At 51.0% G+C, this 23,509-nt stretch overlaps 1 protein-coding gene across 1 annotated transcript in view; it reads right to left on the reverse strand.

Annotated features, from left to right (window-relative positions):
* LOC116956720 (uncharacterized) overlaps positions 1–15,180 on the reverse strand; it is a 54,296-nt gene extending 39,116 nt beyond the window's left edge. The window contains exons 1-2 of the mRNA XM_076054689.1: positions 15,053–15,180; positions 8,655–8,775 (exon numbers count right to left, since the gene is read on the reverse strand). Of these exons, the coding sequence (XP_075910804.1) occupies positions 8,655–8,756 (102 nt within the window). The 5' untranslated portion in view covers positions 8,757–8,775; positions 15,053–15,180. The remainder of the gene's footprint in view (positions 1–8,654; positions 8,776–15,052) is intronic.
* Between the last annotated feature and the right edge of the window lie 8,329 nt (positions 15,181–23,509).

Genomic DNA, 23,509 nt, shown 5'->3' on the forward strand with positions numbered 1-23,509 from the left:
TATATTGTGGTGGTACCTGCTTTCACTACAGCATTGCATACTGCTGTGGTGGAACATGCTATTACAGCAGTGCATACTGACTGGTGGAACCTGCTATGATTACAGCAGTACATATATTGTGGTGGTACCTGCTTTCACTACAGCATTGCATACTGCTGTGGTGGTACCTGCTTTGATAACAGCAGTGCATATTGTGGTGGTACCTGTTATCACGACAGGATTGCATACTCACTGTGGTGGTACCTGCTATCACTACAGCAGTGCATATGAATTGTGGTGGTACCTGCTATGATTACAGCAGTGTATACTGACTGTGGTGGTACCTGCTTTCACTACAGCAGTGGAAACTGCTGTGGTGGTACGTGCTATCATTACGGCAGTGCATACTGACTGGTGATACCTGCTATGATTACAGCAGTGGATACTGTGTTGGAACCTGCTTTCACTACAGCAGTGCATACTGTGGTGGTACGTGCTATCATTACAGCAGTGCATACTGACTGGTGATACCTGCTATCACTACAGCAGTGTATACCGACTGTGATGGTACCTGCTATCACGACAGCAGTGTATACCGACTGTGGTGGCACCTTCTATCACGACAGCAGTGTATACCGACTGTGGTGGTACCTGCTATGATTACAGCAGTGCATACTGTGATGGTTACCTGCTATGATTACAGCAGTGCATACTGTGGTGGTACCTGCTATCACTACAGCAGTATATACCAACTGTGATGGTACCTGCTATCACGACAACAGTGTATACCAACTGTGGTGGTACTTGCTATCACGACAGCAGTGTATACCGACTGTGTGGTACCTGTTATCACGACAGCAGTGTATACCGACTGTGGTGGTACCTGCTATGATTACAGCAGTGCATACTGCTGTGGTGGTACCTGCTATGATTACAGCAGTGCATACTGTGGTGGTACCTGCTATGATTACAGCAGTGCATACTGTGGTGGTACCTGCTATCACTACAGCAGTGTATACCGACTGTGATGGTACCTGTTATCACGACAGCAGTGTATACCGACTGTGGTGGTACCTGCTATGATTACAGCAGTGTATACTGACTGTGGTGGTACCTGCTATGATTACAGCAGTGCATACTGGTGTTGTGGTACCTGCTATGACTACAGCAGTGCATACTGCCGTGGTGGTACCTGCTATGATTACAGCAGTGCATACTGACTGTGGTGGTACCTGCTATTATTACAGCAGTGCATACTGACTGTGGTGGTACCTGCCATTATTACAGCAGTGCATACTGTTGTGGTGGTACCTGCTATCACTACAGCAGTGTATACTGACTGTGGTGGTACCTGCTATGATTACAGCAGTGCATACTGACTGTGGTGGTACCTGCTATTATTACAGCAGTGATTATACGCTGACTCACTCACACATACACTGACTCAACATGTGCCGCCATTTTGTTTTAATTAGCCACGAGCGAAAGTGTAAATAAATATAAACTAATAATAATGAATAAACTTACGTGACCTGTAACTATGTCCAGATGCACACAAATAAACCCGAAAAAACAATATCACTGACCAACCCCCGCACAGAGGGGGAAAGTGTGAATAAGCTGGAACCAAAGCATAACAAAATTTGGTTCACTATATAGTATTCATTATATATTGTATTGTATACCCAGTTACTGTGAATATCTCAGATGTGTAGGCCTTGACTTCAACATAGCCATTTCTGTGACCAATCACAAGCTAATCACTCAGTTATTTCAATGCTAAATTCGCCTAGTTATTTCAATGCTAAATTCTCCTGTTTGATTTGTACTAGGTGCCTCGGTGAATGTATATGCTCTGACTTTAACATAGCTATTTCTGTGACCAGTTACAAGCTAATCACTCAGCTATTTCAATGCTAAATTCTATGCTAATTCCTTTGTCAAGGGGTGCCTCTGCAGATGTGTATACTTTAACTTAGCTATTTCAATGCTAAATTCTATGCTAATTCCTTTGTCAAGGCGCTTTGTTTCTTCTCACACAGCTTAAAGGTCATGATCTCAGCGTGGCTTTCTCACTCCAGCGCTGTCCTCCAGACAGTCTCGTCCCCTTCACCTGATGAAGGCCGCTTGTGTTGTGGCCGAAACGTCGTGAGAATATTATTGTGTTATTTTATTTTATCAATTTATTATTTTATTCTCATTCTACGTGACTTTACCGAAATAACCAAAGAAGATGCATCCTTGCAGTCACGAAAGCTTTAAATCGAAATAAAATTTGGTATCGTTAATAAAAACTGTGTAACAAAAAAGTGAATATTTATTTAGTCCCTGCGTAGTAAGTGTTACTCTCTATATGCTTATGCCTCAAAAGTACAAAAAAGCTATAATTCCCCTCAAACTTAGCTTTTGTGTCAAGGACATATTTAGAAATGTAGCTATTTTCAATGATAATACATGGTGCGCATTTGTGTCATTCCCTCACATAAAGGCCTGGTCACAAAAGCAAAGTTTGTGGGGAGTAATAAGACATTTTCCATAAATAATAGGCTTCAGCAAATTAAAAATAACACTTACTACCCAGGGGGGAAAAAAAAACCGCGTTACATTGTGCATATGTACGATCATCAAACATTGCTCAATCTCTATCATCTGACCTAATAATTAAAGAGTAATACAAATTAGTAAAGAGTAATATCTATTTTTTTTATTTAAAGCTTTCGTGACTGCAGTAATTCATATTCTTAGCTCTTTCGGTAAAGTCACGTCGAAGGGAAACAATAAAATAATAAAAACAAAATATAAAACAATACAAAAATTCTCATGACGTTTTGACCATAACACAAACGGTCATCATCAGGTGTGAAAACCAACGGCAAGAAACATTTGAAAGAAGTGGCGGTTCACATCACATCTATTTATTTATTTCAAAACGGTGTATTTATTTATTTATAAAAACCCGTTAGCGCCACGCGCAGCGATTTGGCAGTTTGTTTAGAAGGACTAGTCCATCTATGTTCTTAGCTCTTTCAGTAAAGTCACGTTGAAGGGAAACAATAAAATAATAAATATAAAACAATACAAATTATCACGACGTTTCGACCATAACACAAACGGTCGTCATCAGGTGTGTCGGTTTGCATTAATTTATTTATTTTAAAACGGTGTATTTATTTATTTTAAAAACGTCAGCGCCACGCGCAGTGATTTGGCAGTTTGTTTAGAAGGACGAGACCATCTATAATCTTAGCTCTTTAGGTAAAGTCACGTTGAAGGGAAACAATAAAATAATATACATAAAACAATACAAATTCTCACGACGTTTCGACCATAACACAAACGGTCGTCATCAGGTGTGTCGGTTTGCGTAAATTTATTTATTTTAAACGGTGTATTTATTTATAAAAGACCGTTAGCGCCACGCGCAGCGATTTGACAGTTTATTTAGAAGGACGAGTCCATCTATGTTCTGAAAAGAGGAGGGAGGAGACGAAAAATTAATGTATGCTGTCTGAAAGCCACCGTAAGCGTGAACAATCATTTAAGACCCGAAATGGTTAATCAAATCTTTCCAATGATTGCTAAGCCAGAATCCATCTTCTCGGTTGAAATTGTCTCTGTGCTTGTATATGTGGATAGCCTCATGAACGAATCTCTCGTGGTAGCCAGATGGCTTACAAATCAACCTCTGTCTTGGAAAAGTCAATGTCCTGTGAGCCTACTGAATTATAACCAGTAATCTGCCACGGCCGAGGTGTTGGTCCTACCGTGTTTTAGGGTCTGCTTTGTGTTCACGAATAGTAATATTTATGTTTTAACGGAGTTGTTAATATGCGCGACTCACCGTGCGCGTTGCCAGGGGCAACCCTCGGTCAGCGTTTCGCGCATGCGCAAATGTGCTGTCGCGCGCTGGAGCGGTTAAAAAAATAAAGATAATTCGCACTAAATCGTTAATTAAACCACCTTAAAGTTTAAGGATAGGAAAACGAAATAGCCTATGCCAAGCAGGGGGCTTAGGGCGTGCCGCCCGGCAATTTTTTTTCTCCGCGAACCCCGCGGTTAGAGAGGCAAATCCCTCGCAAGCGAACGTCGTCGCTTCAAGACGATTCTAAAGGAATCTAAAACCTTCGATTCCTTGGCGCGATTTAAAGAATCGATTCTTGCCGCGCTCGGATTTTATTTTTAACGGATTTTATTTTAAACGTATTTTATTTTAAATGAGTTATCTTTTCATTTGCATGTTATGTTTTCCAGTTTTCAGACGTTTTTAAAATATATATTTCCCCGCTAGTAGCAGTATATATTTTGACTTTATTAGCACAAAGTAACTCACCTGACAGATTTGCCGTGACGAGGCCTAGTCCCGTTGCAAAGCCTCCGGCCTCGCCTAGATTGCCCGGCCGGCCGAGGCTGGGGCGTGGGCCGCTACACCCCCCCCCGCCGCGCGCTACAATATTTCTATTTAATCGCTATAATTTTAGTATCTACCGAGCCTATAATAGTAAGTGCACACATTGGGGTGGAGGGGGAGAGAAGAGGACGTGACACTTTGATGAATTTACCTCAGCGTCGCGTGTAAATTTTTTTGCATTTTTAATGAGAAATGGCGTCCACCCTGCGGCGACGGCGTCTGTGCGTTGCCAGGGGCAACAACTCGCGTCTGTGCGTTGCCAGGGGCAACAACTCGCGTCTGTGCGTTGCCAGGGGAAACAACTCGCGTCTGTGCGTTGCCAGGGGCAACAACTCGTGTCTGTGCGTTGCCAGGGGCAACAACTCGTTTCGGCGTTTCGCGCATGCGCAGCAGCGAGCCGGTCGGCAAAAGTAAATAAATAAGTAAAGAGGAATCGCACTAAAACGTCAATTAAACCACTTTAAAGGTGACGGACGGCAAAACGGAACAGCCTATGCCGAGCGGGGGGTCCGGGGCGTGCCGCCCGGCAAATTTTTTTCTACGGGAACCCCGCGGTCCAAGAGCCAAATCCCCCGCAAGCGAGCGTACGCAGACGGACGGACAGACAGACAAACAAAAAATGAGTTTTATAGGTTAGATTATTATAGATGTGGAGGAGAGAAACTGGAGGAGCGGGAGAAAAATCCACTCAGCGACCACGGGGAGAGAGAGACACAGACTCCAAATATACAGCAACAGCAGCAGGCATCGTCAGGGTCGGGGATCGAACCCACGACCTCCTGTAGACCAGGAGAGGTAATGAACATCTCATAGGCACCGTGATGATGAGAGACACAGACCTCCTGTATACCAGGAGAGGTAGTTAACATCTCATAGCCACTGCGACTCCGGTGGGCGTTACCATCACCCTGCTGCGTGATAGATTCAGTAGCAGCAGCAGTAGTAGTAGCAGCTGTAGTAGTAGCTGAAGTAGTAGTAGCTGTAGTAGAAGTAGCTGTAGTAGTAGTAGCTGTAGTAGTAGTAGGTGTAGTAGTAGTAGCATAAGCAGTCGTAGCTGTAGTCGTAGCAGCTGTAGTAGTAGCTGTAGTAGTATTAGTAGCTGTAGTCGTAGTAGCTGTAGTCGTAGTAGCTGTAGTAGTAGCTGTAGTAGTAGCTGTAGTCGTAGTAGCTGTAGTAGTAGAAGCAGTCGTAGCTGTAGTAGTAGCAGTAGTAGTAGCTGTAGTAGTAGTAGCTGTAGTAGTAATAGAAGCAGTCGTAGCTGTAGTCGTAGTAGCAGTAGTCGTAGCTGTAGTAGTAGTAGAAGCAGTTGTAACTGTAGTCGTAGTAGCTGTAGTAGTAGCTGTATTAGTAGCTGTAGTAGTAGTCGTAGCTGTAGTAGTAGTAGCTGTAGTAGTAGCTGTAGTAGTAGTAGCTGTAGTAGTAGCTGCAGTAGCTGTAGTAGTAGCTGTAGTAGTAGCTGTAGTAGTAGTAGTATCTGTAGTAGTAGCTGCAGTAGCTGTAGTAGTAGTATCTGTAGTAGTAGCTGTAGTAGTGGTAGCTGTAGTCGTAGTAGCTGTAGTAGTAGCTGTAGTAGTAGTAGCTGTAGTCGTAGTAGCTGTAGTATTAGAAGCAGTCGTAGCTGTAGTCGTAGTAGCAGTAGTAGTAGCTGTAGTAGTAGCTGTAGTAGTAGTTGTAGTAGCTGTAGTAGTAGCTGTAGTAGTAGCTGCAGTAGCTGTAGTAGTATCTGTAGTAGTAGCTGTAGTAGTAGCTGTAGTAGTAGTAGTAGCTGTAGTAGTAGAAGCAGTCGTAGCTGTAGTCGTAGTAGCAGTAGTAGTAGCTGTAGTAGTAGTTGTAGTAGCTGTAGTAGTAGCTGTAGTAGTAGCTGCAGTAGCTGTAGTAGTATCTGTAGTAGTAGCTGTAGTAGTAGCTGTAGTAGTAGTAGTAGCTGTAGTAGTAGCTGCAGTAGCTGTAGTAGTAGTATCTGTAGTAGTAGCTGTAGTGGTAGCTGTAGTAGTATCTGTAGTAGTATCTGTAGTAGTAGCTGTAGTAGTAGCTGTAGTAGTAGTAGTAGCTGTAGTCGTAGTAGCTGTAGTCGTAGTAGCTGTAGTAGTAGCTGTAGTAGTAGCTGTAGTCGTAGTAGCTGTAGTAGTAGAAGCAGTCGTAGCTGTAGTCGTAGTAGCAGTAGTAGTAGCTGTAGTAGTAGTAGCTGTAGTAGTAATAGAAGCAGTCGTAGCTGTAGTCGTAGTAGCAGTAGTCGTAGCTGTAGTAGTAGTAGAAGCAGTTGTAACTGTAGTCGTAGTAGCTGTAGTAGTAGCTGTATTAGTAGCTGTAGTAGTAGTCGTAGCTGTAGTAGTAGTAGCTGTAGTAGTAGCTGTAGTAGTAGTAGCTGTAGTAGTAGCTGCAGTAGCTGTAGTAGTAGCTGTAGTAGTAGTAGTATCTGTAGTAGTAGCTGCAGTAGCTGTAGTAGTAGTATCTGTAGTAGTAGCTGTAGTAGTAGTAGCTGTAGTCGTAGTAGCTGTAGTAGTAGCTGTAGTAGTAGTAGCTGTAGTCGTAGTAGCTGTAGTAGTAGAAGCAGTCGTAGCTGTAGTCGTAGTAGCAGTAGTAGTAGCTGTAGTAGTAGCTGTAGTAGTAGTTGTAGTAGCTGTAGTAGTAGCTGTAGTAGTAGCTGCAGTAGCTGTAGTAGTATCTGTAGTAGTAGCTGTAGTAGTAGCTGTAGTAGTAGTAGTAGCTGTAGTAGTAGAAGCAGTCGTAGCTGTAGTCGTAGTAGCAGTAGTAGTAGCTGTAGTAGTAGCTGTAGTAGTAGTTGTAGTAGCTGTAGTAGTAGCTGTAGTAGTAGCTGCAGTAGCTGTAGTAGTATCTGTAGTAGTAGCTGTAGTAGTAGCTGTAGTAGTAGTAGTAGCTGTAGTAGTAGCTGCAGTAGCTGTAGTAGTAGTATCTGTAGTAGTAGCTGTAGTGGTAGCTGTAGTAGTATCTGTAGTAGTATCTGTAGTAGTAGCTGTAGTAGTAGCTGTAGTAGTAGTAGCTGTAGTAGTAGCTGTAGTAGTAGTAGCTGTAGTCGTAGTAGCTGTAGTAGTAGAAGCAGTCGTAGCTGTAGTCGTAGTAGCAGTAGTAGTAGCTGTAGTAGTAGCTGTAGTAGTAGTTGTAGTAGCTGTAGTAGTAGCTGTAGTAGTAGCTGCAGTAGCTGTAGTAGTATCTGTAGTAGTAGCTGTAGTAGTAGCTGTAGTAGTAGTAGTAGCTGTAGTAGTAGAAGCAGTCGTAGCTGTAGTCGTAGTAGCAGTAGTAGTAGCTGTAGTAGTAGCTGTAGTAGTAGTTGTAGTAGCTGTAGTAGTAGCTGTAGTAGTAGCTGCAGTAGCTGTAGTAGTATCTGTAGTAGTAGCTGTAGTAGTAGCTGTAGTAGTAGTAGTAGCTGTAGTAGTAGCTGCAGTAGCTGTAGTAGTAGTATCTGTAGTAGTAGCTGTAGTGGTAGCTGTAGTAGTATCTGTAGTAGTAGCTGTAGTAGTAGCTGTAGTAGTAGTAGCTGTAGTAGTAGCTGCAGTAGCTGTAGTAGTAGTAGCTGTAGTAGTAGCTGTAGTAGTAGTAGCTGTAGTAGTAGTAGCTGTAGTAGTATCTGTAGTAGTAGCTGTAGTAGTAGCTGTAGTAGTAGTAGCTGTAGTAGTAGCTGTAGTAGTAGTAGCTGTAGTAGTAGCTGTAGTAGTAGTAGTCGTAGCTGTAGTAGTAGTATCTGTAGTAGTAGCTGTAGTAGTAGCTGTAGTAGTAGCTGTAGTAGCTGTAGCTGTAGTAGTAGGTGTAGTAGTAGCTGTAGTAGCTGTAGTAGTATCTGTAGTAGTATCTGTAGTAGTAGCTGTAGTAGTAGCTGTAGTAGTAGCTGTAGTAGTATCTGTAGTAGTAGCTGTAATAGTAGTAGCAGCAGTAGTAGCAGCTGTAGTAGTAGGTGTAGTAGTAGCTGTAGTAGCTGTAGTAGTAGTATCTGTAGTAGTAGCTGTAGTAGTAGCTGTAGTAGTATCTGTAGTATTAGCTGTAGTAGTAGCTGTAATAGTAGTAGCAGCAGTAGTAGTAGCTGTAGTAGTAGCTGTAGTAGTAGTAGCTGTAGTAGTAGCTGTAGTAGTAGTAGCTGTAGTAGTAGCTGCAGTAGTCAAAACCCAGCCCCCTCACCTGCCCTGCCCCCTCACCTGCCCTGCCCCCTCACCTGCCCTGCCCCCTCACCTGCCCAGCCCCCTCACCTGCCCTGCCCCCTCACCTGCCCTGCCCCCTCACCTGCCCAGTCCCCTCACCTGCCCTGCCCCCTCACCTGCCCAGGCTGCATGGCCGCTCCCACGTGGCTGAGGAGCAGCATCATCATCATCGTCGTCATCATCAGCAGGGTCGGCCTCTTCATCATCATCGTCATCATCAGCGGTGGCACTGCCCCCCTGGTAGGGGCAGCAGGGGCAGCAGTGGCAGTGCCCTCACAACACCACCAACAACACCAACAACAACAACACCAACAACAACACCACCAACACCAAAAACAACACCACCACCAACAAGAACACCACCACCAACACCACCAACAAGAACACCACCAACACCACCACCAACACCACCAACAACACCAACAACACCAACACCACCAACAACACCACTAACAACAACACCACTAACAACAACACCACCAACAACAACACCACCACCAACAGCACCACCAACAGCACCACCAACAACACCACCAACAACACAAACACCACCAACAACACCACCACCACCAACAACACCACCAACAACACCACCAACAACACTACCACCAACACCACCAACACCACCACCAACACCACCAACAACACCAGCAACACCACCAACAACACCACCAACAACAACACCAACAACAACAACACCACCAACACCACCACCAACAACAACACCACCAACAACAACACCACCAACAACACCACCACTACCAACAACACCAACAACAACACCAACAACACCACCACTAACAACACCACCAACAACACCACCACCAACAACACCACCAACAACACCACCAACAACAACACCACCACCAACAACACCACCAACAACACCACCACCAACAACAACACCAACAACAACACCACCACTAACAACAACACCACTAACAACACCACCAACAACACCAACACTAACAACAACACCAACAACACCACCAACAACACCACCAACAACAACAACACCACCAACAACACCAACACCACCAGCAACACCACCACCAACACCACCACCAACAACACTACCACCAACAACACCACCACCAACAACACCAACAACACCAACACCAACAACACCAACAACACCACCAACACCACCACCAACAACACCACCAACACCACCAACAACAACACCACCAACAACACCATCACCACCACCAACAACACCACCACCAACAACACCACCAACAACACCACCACCAATACCACCAACAACAACACCACCAACAACACCAACAACACCACCACCACCAACACCACCACCAACACCAACAACACCACCACCACCAACAACAACACCAACACCACCAACAACACCACCAACAACAACACCACCAACATCACCACCAACAAAATCACCACCAACAACACCACCAACACCAACACCACCACCAACAATGCCACCAACAACACCACCACCAAGAACAACACCAACACCACCACCAACAATACCACCACCAACAACACCACCACCAAAAACAACACCACGGCCAACAACACCATCACCACCAACAACAACACCACCAACAACAACAACATCACCACCACCAACAACAACAACAACACCACAACCAACCACACCACCAACAAAAACAACAACACCACCACCAACACCACCAACAACACCACCACCAACTACACCAACAACAACACCACCACCAACAACACCAATACCACCACCAACAACAACACCACCAACAACAACACCACCAACAAGACCACCACCAACAAGACCACCAACAACAACACCACCAACAACATCACCACCAACACCACCAACACCACCAACAACACCAACACCACACAACACCACCAACACCACCACCACCAACAACAACACCACCAACAACAACACCACCAACAACACCAACAACACCACCACTAACAACAACACCACCAACAACAACACCACCAACAACAACACCACCAACAAAAACACCACCAACACCACCAACTACACCAACACCACCAACAACAACACCACCAACAAGACCATCACCACTAACACCACCAACAACAACACCACCAACAACACCAACAACACCACCACCACCAACAACACCACCACCAACACCACCACCAACACCACCACCAACACCATCACCAACAACAACACCACCACCAACAACACCACCAACAAACAACACCACCAACAACCACAACACCACCAACAACACCAACAACAACACCACCAACACCACCACCAACAACAACACCACCAACGACAACACCACCACCAACAACACCACCAACAACAACAACACCAACACCACCACCAACAACAACACCACCAACAACACCACCACCAAAAACAACACCACCACCAACACCACCAACAACAACACCACCAACAACATCACCAACAACACCACCAACAACAACACCACCACCAACAACAACACCACCAACACCACCAACAACACCAACAACACCAACAACAACAACCACCACCAACAACAACACCACCACCAACAACACCACCACCAACAACACCACCAACAACCACCACCACCAAAACAACACCACCACCAACAACACCACCACCACCAACAACAACACCACCACCAACAACATCACCAACAACAACACCACCACCACCAACAACACCACCACCAACACCACCAACAACACCAACACCACCAACAACACCACCACCAAACCACCACCAACTAACACCACCAACTACACCAACAACAACACCACCAACAACACCATCACCACCACCAACACCACCACCAACACCACCACCAACACCACCACCAACACCAACAACACCACCAACAACACCACCAACAAAACACCACCAACAACCACAACACCCCCAACAACATCACCAACCACACCACCCACACCCACCACAACAACACCACCACCAACAACACCACCACCAACAACACCACCAACAACAACACCAACAACAACACCAACACCACCACCAACACCACCAACAAACACCACCAACACCACCACCAAAAACAACACCACCACCAACACCACCAATAACAACACCACCAACAACATCACCAACAACACCACCAACAACAACACCACCACCAACAACACCACCAACACCACCACCAACAACAAACACCAACAACACCACCATTACCAACAACACCAACAACAACACCACCAACAATATCACCACTAACAACAACACCACCAACAACAACACCACCACCAACAACAACACCACCAACAACAACACCACCAACAAAAACACCACCACCACCAACCTACCACCACCAACAACACCACCACCAACTACACCACCAACAACTACACCAACAACAACACCACCAACAACACCATCACCACCAACACCAACACCACCACCACCAACAACAACAACAACACCACCACCAACAACACCAACAACACCACCACCAACAACACCACCACCACCAACACCACCAACACCACCACCACCAACCACCACCAACACCACCACCAACAACAACAACACCACCAACAACACCACCACCACCACCACCAACACCAACAACACCAACACCACCACCAACAACACCAACAACAACACCACCGCCAACACCACCAACAACACCACCACCAACACCACCACCAACAACAACAACAACACCGCCAACAACAACACCACCACCAACAACACCACCACCAACAACACCACCACCAACAACACCACCAACAACACCACCACCAACAACAACACCAGCACCAACAACACCACCGCCAACACCACCAACAACAACACCACCAACACCACCACCACCACCACCAACAACACCACCACTAACAACACCACCGCCAACACCACCAACAACAACACCACCACCAACAACACCACCACCACCAACAACACCAACAACACCACCGCCAACACCACCAACAACAACACCACCAACAACACCACCAACAACAACACCACCAACAACACCACCACCAACACCACCACCAACAACAACACCACCAACAACACCACCAACAACACCACCACCAACAACAACACCACCACCAACAACACCACCACCAACAACACCAACACCACCAACAACAACAACACCACCACCAACAACAACACCACCACCAACAACACCAACACCAACAACAACACCACCAACAACACCACCACCACCAACAACAACAACCACCAACAACACCACCACTAACAACAACACCACCAACAACAACAACACCACCAACAACAACACCACCAACAACAACACCACCAACAAAAACACCACCAACAACAACACCAACAACACCACCACCAACTACACCACCACCAACTACCACAACAACAACACCACCACCAACAACACCACCACCACCAACACCACCACCACCACCAACACCACCACCACCAACAACAGCACCACCACCAACAACAACACCACCACCAACAACACCACCACCAACACCACCAACACCACCAACAACAACACCAACACCACCACCAACAACACCACCACCAACACCAACACCACCACCAACAACACCACCACCAACAACAACACCACCAACAACAACACCAACACCAACAACACCACCACCAACAACACCACCACCAACAACAACACCACCAACAACAACACCAACACCACCAACAACAACACCACCACCAACAACACCACCACCAACAACACCACCAACAACACCACCAACAACAACACCACCACCAACACCACCAACACCACCACCACCACCAACAACAACACCACCACCAACAACACCACCACCAACAACAACAACAACACCACCACCAACACCACCACCACCAACAACACCACCACCAACAACAACACCAACAACAACACCACCACTAACAACACCACCAACAACAACACCACCACCAACAACACCACCACCACCAACAACACCACCACCAACAACACCACCACCAACAACACCACCACCAACAACAACAACACCACCACCAACAACACCACCACCAACAACACCACCAACAACAACAACACCACCACCAACAACACCACCACCAACAACACCACCAACAACAACAACACCACCACCAACAACACCACCACCACCAACAACACCACCACCAACAACACCACCACCACCAACAACACCACCACCAACAACACCACCACCACCACCAACAACAACAACAACACCAACAACACCACCAACAACAACACCACCACCAACAACACCACCACCAACAACACCACCAACAACAACAACACCACCACCAACAACACCACCACCAACAACAACACCAACAACAACACCACCACCAACAACAACACCACCAACAACACCACCACCAACAACACCACCACCAACAACACCACCACCAACAACAACACCACCACCAACAACAACACCAACAACACCACCACCAACAACACCACCACCAACAACACCACCACCAACAACAACACCAACAACAACACCACCACCAACAACACCACCACCAACAACACCACCACCAACAACAACACCACCACCAACAACAACACCAACAACACCACCACCACAACACCACCACCAACAACACCACCACCAACAACACCACCACCAACAACAACACCACCACCACCACCAACACCACCAACAACAACACCACCACCACCACCAACAACACCACCACCAACAACAACACCACCACCACCACCAACAACACCACCAACAACAACACCACCACCAACACCACCACCACCAACAACACCACCACCACCAACAACACCACCACCAACACCACCAACAAAGCTCCTCACCCGGCTACTCACCTGGCCCCACCTCGATCCCTCAAATCCCCTCACCACCGAAGTCCTCACCCCAGGAGTCTCTTCACCTCCAGGCGCTCACCCCGACTCACCCCACCTCCTCACCCCGCCTCCTCACCACACCTCCTCACCACCTCCTCACACCGCCTCACCACACCTCCTCACCACACCCCACCTCCTCACCACACCTCCTCACCACAGCACATCTCCTCACCAAACCTCACCGCCTCACCCCACCTCCTCACCACATCCCACCTCCTCACCCCACCTCACCACACCGCCTCACCTCACCAGACTTCCTCACCCCACCTCACCGCCTCACCCCACCTCCTCACCACATCCCACCTCCTCACCCCACCTCACCACACCGCCTCGCCTCACCACCCCTCCTCACCCCACCTCACCACCTCACCCCACCTCACCACATCCCACCTCCTCACCCCACCTCACCACACCGCCTCACCTCACCACACCTCCTCACCCCACCTCCCCTCCTCACTCCGCCTCCTCACCCCGCCTCCTCACCACACCCCACCTCCTCACCAAACCTCCCGCCTCACTCTGCCTCCTCACCCCACCTCCTCACCCCGCCTCACCACACCACACCTCACCTCACCCTGCCTTGCCTCACCCTGCCTCCTCACCAAACCTCACCTCGTCACCCCGCCGCCTCAACCCACCTCCTCACCCCACCGCCTCACCGAGCAGAGACACCACAGATTCTTACTCACCCCGTCGGTTCATCCTGGCAGGTGGAGGAGAGGCTCCCTGGTGGAGGAGGCTCCCTGGTGGAGGAGGGCTCCCTGGTGGAGGAGGGGCTCCCTGGTGGAGGAGAGCTCCCTGGTGGAGGAGGGCTCCTTGGTGGAGGAGGGGCTCCCTGGTGGAGGAGGCTCCCTGGTAGAGGAGGGGCTCCCTGGTAGAGGAGGGGCTCCCTGGTGGAGGAGGCTCCCTGGTGGAGGAGGCTCCCTGGTGGAGGAGGCTCCCTGGTGGAGGAGGCTCCCTGGTGGAGGAGGCTCCCTGGTGGAGGAGGCTCCCTGGTGGAGGAGGCTCCCTGGTGGAGGAGGCTCCCTGGTGGAGGAGGCTACCTGGGAAAGGAGGCTCCCTGGCGGAGGAGGTTCCCTGGTGGAGGAGGAGCTCCCTGGTGGAGGAGGCTCCCTGGTGGAGGAGGGGCTCCCTGGTGGAGGAGGGCTCCCTGGAGGAGGAGGGGCTCCCTGGTGGAGGAGGGCTCCTTGGTGGAGGAGGGCTCCTTGGTGGAGGAGGGGCTCCCTGGTGGAGGAGGGTTCGCTGGTGGAGGAGAGTTCCTTGTGGTGGATGAGGGCTACCTGATGGAGGAGGGGCTCCCTGGTGGAGGAGGGCTCCTTGGTGGAGGAGGGCTCCTGGTGGAGCAGACCCCTCTGGTGGAGGAAGACGGCTGCCTGGTGGAGGACGGCACCAAGGTGGAGGAAGACGGTCCTCTGGTGGAGGAAGAAAACGGCTCCCTGGTGGAGGAAAAAGACGGCTCCCTGGTGGAGGAAGAAGACAGCTGCCTGGTGGAGCAGGGCTCCCTGGTGGAGGAAGAAGACAGCTCCCTGGTGGAGGAAGAGGATGGCTCCCTGGTGGAGGAAGAAGACAGCTCCCTGGTGGAGCAGGGCTCCCTGGTGGAGGAAGAAGACAGCTCCCTGGTGGAGGAAGAGGATGGCTCCCTGGTGGAGGAAGAAGACAGCTGCCTGGTGGAGCAGGGCTCCCTGGTGGAGCAGGGCTCCCTGATGGAGGAAGAAGACGGCTCCCTGGTGGAGTAGGGCTCCCTGGTGGAGCAGGGCTCCCTGGTGGAGGAAGAAGACGGCTCCCTGGTGGAGGAAGAGGATGGCTCCCTGGTGGTGGAAGAAGTCAGCTGCCTGGTGGAGCAGTGCTCCCTGGTGGAGCAGGGCTCCCTGGAGGAGGAAGAAGACGGCTCCCTGGTGGAGGAAGAGGATGGCTCCCTGGTGGTGGAAGAAGACAGCTCCCTGGTGGAGCAGGGCTCCCTGATGGAGCAGGGCTCCCTGGTGGAGGAAGAAGACGGCTTCCTGGTGGAGCAGGGCTCCCTGATGGAGCAGGGCACCCTGGAGGAGGAAGGAAACGGCTCCCTGGTGGTGGAAGAAGACAGCTCCCTGGTGGAGCAGGGGCTCCCTGGTGGAGCAGGGCTCCCTGGTGGAGCAGGGCTCCCTGGTGGAGGAAGAAGACAACTCCCTGGTGGAGGAAGAGGATGGCTCCCTGGTGGTGGAAGAAGACAGCTCCCTGGTGGAGCAGGGCTCCCTGATGGAGCAGGGCTCCCTGATGGAGCAGGGCTCCCTGGTGGAGGAAGAAGACGGCTCCCTGGTGGAGCAGGGCTCCCTGATGGAGCAGGGCTCCCTGGAGGAGAAAGAAAACGGCTCCCTGGTGGTGGAAGAAGACAGCTCCCTGGTGGAGCAGGGGCTCCCTGGTGGAGCAGGGCTCCCTGGTGGAGCAGGGCTCCCTGGTGGAGGAAGAAGACAGCTCCCTGGTGGAGGAAGAGGATGGCTCCCTGGTGGTGGAAGAAAACAGCTCCCTGGTGGAGCAGGGCTCCCTGATGGAGCAGGGCTCCCTGATGGAGCAGGGCTCCCTGGTGGAGGAAGAAGACGGCTCCCTGGTGGAGCAGGGCTCCCTGGTGGAGGAAGAAGACGGCTCCCTGGTGGAGCAGGGCTCCCTGGTGGAGGAAGAAGACGGCTCCCACTGGGACGATGGATCGGCGTCTCCCCCCTCTCTCCCTGTACGCCTCTGCGGAAACGAAGAGGCGGGAGGCGGAGGGGGTGAGGAGGGGGTGAGGAGGGGCGGTGGGGAGGGGGTGAGGAGGGGGTGAGGAGGGAGGGTGGGGAGAGAGTGGGGGGAGGGTGGGGAGAGGGTGGGGAGAGGGGGGGAGGGTGGAGGGGTGGTGGGGGACTAAGCTGGCGTGGCACGGGCTAGAGAACACATGGGCCGATGAGTGAGTGAGTTGGTGAGAGAGTGAGTGGGTGAGTGAGTGTGTGGGTGAGTGCGTGAGTGGGTGTGTGGGTGAGTGTGAGAGTGTGTGGGTGAGTGTGTGGGTGAGTGTGTGGGTGAGTGAGTGGGTGAGTGTGAGAGTGTGTAGGTGAGTGATTGGGTGAGTGAGTGGGTGAGTGTGAGAGTGTGGGTGAGTGCGTGAGTGGGTGAGTGAGTGAGTGGGTGTGTGGGTGAGTGAGTGAGTGGGTGAGTGAGTGTGTGGGTGAGTGTGTGGGTGAGTGAGTGGGTGAGTGCGTGAGTGGGTGTGTGGGTGAGTGAGTGAGTGGGTGAGTGAGTGTGTGAGTGAGTGGGTGAGTGTGAGAGTGAGTGGGTGAGTGCGTGAGTGGGTGTGTGGGTGTGTGAGTGAGTGGGTGAGTGTGTGGGTGAGTGATTGGGTGAGTGAGTGTGTGGGTGAGTGTGTGGGTGAGTGAGTTGGTGAGAGAGTGAGTGGGTGAGTGTGAGAGTGAGTGTGAGAGTGAGTGTGTGTGTGAGTGAGTGTGTGAGTGTATGAGTGTGTGTGTGAGTGAGTGTGTGAGTGAGTGTGTGAGTGAGTGGGTGTGTGGGTGAGTGAGTGAGTGGGTGAGTGAGTGAGTGTATGAGTGATTGAGTGTGTGGGTGAGTGAGTGGGTGAGTGAGTGTGTGTGGGTAAGTGAGTGGGTGAGTGAGTGAGTGGGTGTGTGTGTGTGGGTGAGTGAGTGAGTGTGAGTGAGTGGGTGAGTGGGTGATTGTGTGAGTAGCACCTGGGTCTGTCCTGTGACCTCCTCCTGCACCTAGCCTGGCACAGCAGTACAACCCATGGCACCTGGGTCTGTCCCGTGACCTCCTCCTGCACCTAGCCTGGCACAGCAGTACAACCCATGGCACCTGGGTCTGTCCCGTGACCTCCTCCTGTACCTAGCCTGGCACAGCAGTAGAACCCATGGCACCTGCTGGGTCTGTCCCGTGATGGCCTCAAAGTGCACCTAGCCTGGCACAGGCGTCGTAGTGAGGTCACCGCTACTCAGTGGCGACCAGCGGCATCTGTTGTTGTTTGTTATAGGTGGGAGCGGGGGGGGAAGGGGAGGGAGGGGGTGAGGAGGGAGGGGGTGAGGAGGGGGGTGAGGAGGGAGGGGGTGAGGAGGGAGGGGGTGAGGAAGGGGGTGAGGAGGGAGGGGGTGAGGAGGAAGGGGGGTGAGGAGGGAGGTGAGGAGGGGGTGAGGAGGGAGTGAGGAGGGAGGGGAGTGAGGAGGGAGGGGGGTGAGGAGGGGGGTGAGGAGGGAGGGGGTGAGGAGGGAGGGGGTGAGGAGGGGGGTGAGGAGGGAGGGGGGTGAGGAGGGGGGGTGAGGAGGGAGGGGGGTGAGGAGGGGGGTGAGGAAGGGGGTGAGGAGGGGGGTGAGGAGGGGGGTGAGGAGGGAGGGAAATTACCCTACCCCGCTCCCTGCACAGGGGGAGAAGATGAGACACGTGGCATCAGCAGCAGCATCATCATCACCATCAGCATCATCATCAGCATCATCACCATCATCATCAGCAGCATCATCAGCATCATCATCATTAGCAGCAGCATCATCATTAGCAGCAGTAGCGTCATCATCAGTAGCATCATCAGTAGCAGCATCATCATCATCAGCATCATCAGCAGCAGCTCATCAGTAGCAGCATCACCAGCACAATCATCATCAGCAGCAGCATCATCAGCATCATCATCAGCATCATCAGCAGCATCATCAGCAGCATCATCAGCAGCAGCATCATCATCAGTAGCAGCATCATCAGCATCATCATCATTAGCAGCAGCATCACCATCAGCGGTGTGTTAGAGTTGGGGCCCAGCCCTACCTAGCCCCAACTCTAACACACCAGCCCTACCTAGCCCCAACTCTAACACACCAACCCTGCCTAGCCCCAATTCTAACACACCAGCCCTACATAGCCCCAACTCTAACACACCAGCCCTACCTAGCCCCAACTCTAACACACCAGCCCCGCCTAGCCCCAACTCTAACACACCAGCCCTATCTAGCCCCAACTCTAACACACCAGCCCTACCTAGCCCCACCTCTAACACACCAGCCCTACCTAGCCCCAACTCTAACACACCAACCCTGCCTAGCCCCAACTCTAACACACCAGCCCTACCTAGCCCCAACTCTAACACACCAGCCCTACCTAGCCCCAACTCTAACACACCAGCCCCGCCTAGCCCCAACTCTAACACACCAGCCCTACCTAGCCCCAACTCTAACACACCAGCCCTACCTAGCCCCACCTTTAACACACCAACCCTGCCTAGCCCCAACTCTAACACACCAACCCCACCTAGCCCCAACTCTAACACACCAGCCCTGCCTAGCCCCAACTCTAACACACCAGCCCTGCCTAGCCCTAACTCTAACACACCAGCCCTGCCTAGCCCCAACTCTAACACACCAGCCCTGCCTAGCCCTAACTCTAACACACCAGCCCTGCCTAGCCCCAACTCTAACACACCAGCCCTTCTAGATTTGAAGCTTTCGTGACTGCAAGGATCCATACTCTTTGGTTCTATTCGGTAAAGTCAAGTAGGTAAAAAATAAAACAACAAAAATTACGACGTTTCGGCCACAACACAAGCGGCCTTCATCAGGTGAAGGGACCAGACTGTCTCGAGGACAGCGCTGGAGTGAAACACAGCCAAGCTCAGACCGTGACGTTTAAGCTGTGTGAGAGTAAATAAGGTGCCTTGACAAAGGAATTAGCATGAAAATTTGCATTTTAATAGGCGGACTTAGCATGATGAAAGGTAGGGAGGGGGTCGACCTGTGCAGTCTGGCGAGGGGGCACGGCAGCATCCACATGCTGGTGGTGTGAAAAGGGGATTTGAAGCTGCGAAAGTTTGGGGTACCACTACTTGAAAAATATACTGTAACATTGAAAAATTAGTTTAATGTTAGGTTCGATTTAGAACATCTTTCCAATGGTTGCTTAATTTGAAACCATGTTCTCGCTTGAAATTGTGTCTGTGTTTGTAGATCTGAATTGCCTCGTGAACAAATCTCTGATGAAAACTCGTGGGTTTGCAAAGAACCTTGGTATCGGAGAAAATTATATCGTGATCACCCACAGCATTGTAACAGTGATCAGCTACGGTAGAAGAATTCGTTCTGCCGTGTTTCAAATCTGATTTGTGCTCGCGAATTCGGTCAGAGACATGTCGCTTCATCTCCCCGATATAGCAATCACCGCAGGTACAACTCAATTTGTAAACCCCGGGGTACTGTAAGTCAGGAATGACATCCTTCACAGATGGGATCAGATCACGAATTTTGCGTACTGTATTGAACCGGACCTGGATCTTGTGTTTGTTTAGGATTTTGGAAATATTTTTAGTAACGCCTGCTATATATGGTAGCCCTGCCTAGCCCCAACTCTAACACACCAGCCCTACCTAGCCCCAACTCTAACACACCAGCCCTACCTAGCCCCAACTCTAACACACCAGCCCTACCTAGCCCCAACTCTAACACACCAACCCTGCCTAGCCCCAACTCTAACACACCAACCCCACCTAGCCCCAACTCTAACACACCAACCCTGCCTAGCCCCAACTCTACCACACCAGCCCCACCTAGCCCCAACTCTAACACACCAGCTCCACCTAGCCCCAACTCTAACACACCAACCCTGCCTAGCCCCAACTCTAACACACCAGCCATGCCTAGCCCCAACTCTAACACACCAGCCATGCCTAGCCCCAACTCTAACACACCAGCCATGCCTAGCCCCAACTCTAACACACCAACCCCACCTAGCGCCAACTCTAACACACCAACCCTGCCTAGCCTCAACTCTAACACACCAGCCCTGCCTAGCCCCAACTCTAACACACCAGCCCTACCTAGCCCCAACTCTAACACACCAGCCCTACCTAGCCCCAACTCTAACACACCAGCCCTACCTAGCCCCAACTCTAACATACCAACCCTGCCTAGCCACAACTCTAACACACCAACCCCACCTAGCCCCAACTCTAACACACCAACCCTGCCTAGCCCCAACTCTACCACACCAACCCTGCCGAGCCCCAACTCTAACACACCAGCCCCACCTAGCCCCAACTCTAACACACCAACCCCACCTAGCGCCAACTCTAACACACCAACCCTGCCTAGCCCCAACTCTAACATACCAACCCTACCTAGCCCCAACTCTAACACACCAACCTCGCCTAGCCCCAACTCTAACACACCAGCCCTGCCTAGCCCCCACTCTAACACACCAACCCCACATAGCCCCAACTCTAACACATTATCCCTGCCTAGCCCCAACTCTAACACACCAGCCCTACCTAGCCCCAACTCGGCAGAAGAATTCGTTCTGCCGTGTTTCAAATCTGATTTGTGCTCGCGAATTCGGTCAGAGACATGTCGCTTCGTCTCCCCGATATAGCAATCACCGCAGGTACAACTCAATTTGTAAACCCCGGGGTACTGTAAGTCAGGAATGACATCCTTCACAGATGGGATCAGATCACGAATTTTGCGTACTGTATTGAACCGGACCTGGATCTTGTGTTTGTTTAGGATTTTGGAAATCTTTTTAGTAACGCCTGCTATATATGGTCGCCCTGCCTAGCCCCAACTCTAACACACCAGGACCTACCTAGCCCCAACTCTAACACACCAGCCCTGCCTAGCCCCAACTCTAACACACCAACCCCACCTAGCCCCAAATCTAACACATCAGCCCCACCTAGCCCCACTCTAACACACCAACCCTGCCTAGCCCCAACTCTAACACACCAGCTCTACCTAACCCCAACTCTAACACACCAGCCCTACCTAGCCCCAACTCTAACACACCAGCCCTACCTAGCCCCAACTCTAACACACCAGCCGCACCTAGCCCCAACTCTAACACACCAGCCCTGCCTAGCCCCAACTCTAACACACCAGCCCCACCTATCCCCAACTCTAACACACCAGCCCTGCCTAGCCCCAACTCTAACACACCAGCCCTGCTTAGCCCCAACTCTAACACACCAGCCCCACCTAGCCCCAACTCTAACACCCCAATCATGCCTAGCCCCAACTCTAACACACCAGCCCCACCTAGCCCCACTCTAACACACCAGCCCCACCTATCCCCAACTCTAACACACCAGCCCTGCCTAGTCCCAACTCTAACACACCAGCCCTGCCTAGCCCCCACTCTAACACACCAGCCCCACCTAGCCCCACTCTAACACACCAGCCCTACCTAACCCCAACTCTAACACACCAGCCCCACCTATCCCCAACTCTAACACACCAGCCCTACCTAGCCCCAACTCTAACACACCAGCCGCACCTAGCCCCAACTCTAACACACCAGCCCTGCCTAGCCCCAACTCTAACACACCAACCCCACCTAGCCCCAAATCTAACACATCAGCCCCACCTAGCCCCACTCTAACACACCAACCCTGCCTAGCCCCAACTCTAACACACCAGCTCTACCTAACCCCAACTCTAACACACCAGCCCTACCTAGCCCCAACTCTAACACACCAGCCCTACCTAGCCCCAACTCTAACACACCAGCCGCACCTAGCCCCAACTCTAACACACCAGCCCTGCCTAGCCCCAACTCTAACACACCAGCCCCACCTATCCCCAACTCTAACACACCAGCCCTGCCTAGCCCCAACTCTAACACACCAGCCCTGCTTAGCCCCAACTCTAACACACCAGCCCCACCTAGCCCCAACTCTAACACCCCAATCATGCCTAGCCCCAACTCTAACACACCAGCCCCACCTAGCCCCACTCTAACACACCAGCCCCACCTATCCCCAACTCTAACACACCAGCCCTGCCTAGTCCCAACTCTAACACACCAGCCCTGCCTAGCCCCCACTCTAACACACCAGCCCCACCTAGCCCCACTCTAACACACCAGCCCTACCTAACCCCAACTCTAACACACCAGCCCCACCTATCCCCAACTCTAACACACCAGCCCTACCTAGCCCCAACTCTAACACACCAGCCGCACCTAGCCCCAACTCTAACACACCAGCCCTGCCTAGCCCCAACTCTAACACACCAGCCCCACCTATCCCCAACTCTAACACACCAGCCCTGCCTAGCCCCAACTCTAACACACCAGCCCTGCTTAGCCCCAACTCTAACACACCAGCCCCACCTAGCCCCAACTCTAACACCCCAATCCTGCCTAGCCCCAACTCTAACACACCA

The sequence above is a fragment of the Petromyzon marinus genome, chromosome 67 (assembly GCF_048934315.1).
Source record: "Petromyzon marinus isolate PM22_M1 ecotype Great Lakes invasive population chromosome 67, UKy_Petmar_22M1.pri1.0, whole genome shotgun sequence".
NCBI classification, from domain to species: Eukaryota; Metazoa; Chordata; class Hyperoartia; order Petromyzontiformes; family Petromyzontidae; genus Petromyzon; species Petromyzon marinus.